Source organism: Plasmodium reichenowi, chromosome 12 (genome assembly GCF_001601855.1).
Source record: "Plasmodium reichenowi strain SY57 chromosome 12, whole genome shotgun sequence".
Classification (NCBI taxonomy): Eukaryota; Apicomplexa; class Aconoidasida; order Haemosporida; family Plasmodiidae; genus Plasmodium; species Plasmodium reichenowi.
The window spans coordinates 1,619,061-1,620,989 of NC_033657.1; the positions used below are offsets into that span (position 1 = coordinate 1,619,061).

At 11.8% G+C, this 1,929-nt stretch overlaps 1 protein-coding gene across 1 annotated transcript in view; it reads right to left on the minus strand.

Moving 5' to 3' along the window:
• PRSY57_1242200 (rab specific GDP dissociation inhibitor) overlaps nt 1–442 on the minus strand; it is a gene marked incomplete at both ends in the record, with an annotated part of 2,479 nt that extends 2,037 nt beyond the window's left edge. Inside the window, 2 exons of the mRNA XM_020115097.1 lie at nt 89–149; nt 425–442. Coding sequence (XP_019970250.1) covers nt 89–149; nt 425–442 — 79 coding nt within the window. The remainder of the gene's footprint in view (nt 1–88; nt 150–424) is intronic.
• Between the last annotated feature and the right edge of the window lie 1,487 nt (nt 443–1,929).

Consider the following 1,929-nt stretch of genomic DNA (forward strand, 5'->3'; position numbering starts at 1 on the left):
ATACATACATACATACATACATACATACATACATACATACATACATACATACATATATATATATAACAAAACATATTTTAAAATTTACCATAGTGGGACAAAAGTCCACTTAAAATGCATTCTTTGAGACCGGTACCTAGAATAATAACCTAAATAAAAATAAAAAAAAAAAATATGGGAACTTACAATTTGTCAAATTGATACCTCAAAAATATATGAAGGGTATATATCTATGCATTTACATATGCAACACAAAAGCATACACTGTAAAAATATATATATGATATAAACACACAGTAACTCATAAGAAAAAAATAAACAAATAAAAATATGTACATATATATATATATATAAATATATATATATATATTTGCATTTATTAATATATATTATTCTTTTTGGTTATATATTTTATTATTATTACATCATAATGCTCATTCATTTTATTCCGTAAAATTTGTAATTACAATAATGCTTTTTATATTAATTAATATATATATTATGTAAAAAAATAGATAAATAAATAAATAAAAAAAAAAATATATATATATATATAAATACATATATCTTTATTATTTATTTATTTTATTTTTATTTTTTTTTAGTGGGATATATTCTGTAGTTTTATATTTTCAAAAAAAAATAAAAATTATAAATATAAATATTTGTTCTAAAAATGCAAATATATAATATTATTATATTATATATATGCATATTATATTTAAAAAAAATAAAAAAATAAATTTCAAAATAATTGGAAAAAAAAAAAAATCATAGACTAAAATTTTTTTTATTTTAAAATACAATGAAGGGTTATGTTATAAATATATACATATATTTTTTTATGAACGGGAAATATTATTAATCTGATCTATTTAATTATATTAATCATCGTATTTTATTTATAAAATATGCATTTTATTATTTTTTTTTTTTTGGCATATTGCTATATATATTATTAATAAAAAATATACATATTGTACATTTTATATTAACACATAAACAAATATATTATAATAATAATATTTATATGCATATATTATTATGTTTTTATTTTTATATTATTTTTATTATATTATATTATATTATTTTTGTTTTGAAGTACAAAAAAATATATTCTTCAGTTAATTATATATATTTTAATAATTTTATTATATATTAATATTTTTTTTTTAAATAATTAAAATATTTAATGTGTTTATTAAAATTATTATATATATTATATTATGATATATTAATTATATTTATATAAAAAAAGAATAAACTGTGAATTATTCGTATTATTCTTATTTATTAATAAAATTAAATATAAAAATAAATAAATATAAAAAATAATATTACATACATATATAATATATAATATATACATATATATATATATATATATATATAATTATGCTTATGTATTTATACTTTTTGTATTTTTTATTTTTATTTATTTTTTTCATATGTAACGGTATGTCTCCTTTGATGAATAAATTTCCAAAAATATAAATAATTTTAAAATATTTTTATTATTATAATTCCAATAATATATATATTATTTTTATCTTTAAGAATATAAAAAATATTTATAAGACCAAAAAAAAATACAAATACCTAAAAAAATAATTAATACAATTATTTTTTTTTTTTTAATATTTTATTTAAGTAATGAATTCTTTTAATATATTCTAATAAATTTTAAATAGAAAGGTTTAGGTTAATCAGAGTAATATAAATTACAATAATTATTTAAACAAATTTTATAAATATGGCATATATTTTTTTTTATATACAACCAAAAAAGAAAAAGAAAAAGAAAAAAAAAAAAAAAAAAAAAAAAAAAAAAAAAAAAAAAATAAAAAATTAGTAATAAAATTAAAAAAAAAAAAAAAAAAAAAAAAAAAAATATTAAAAAAATATTAAAAAAAAAATAAATTTATATAA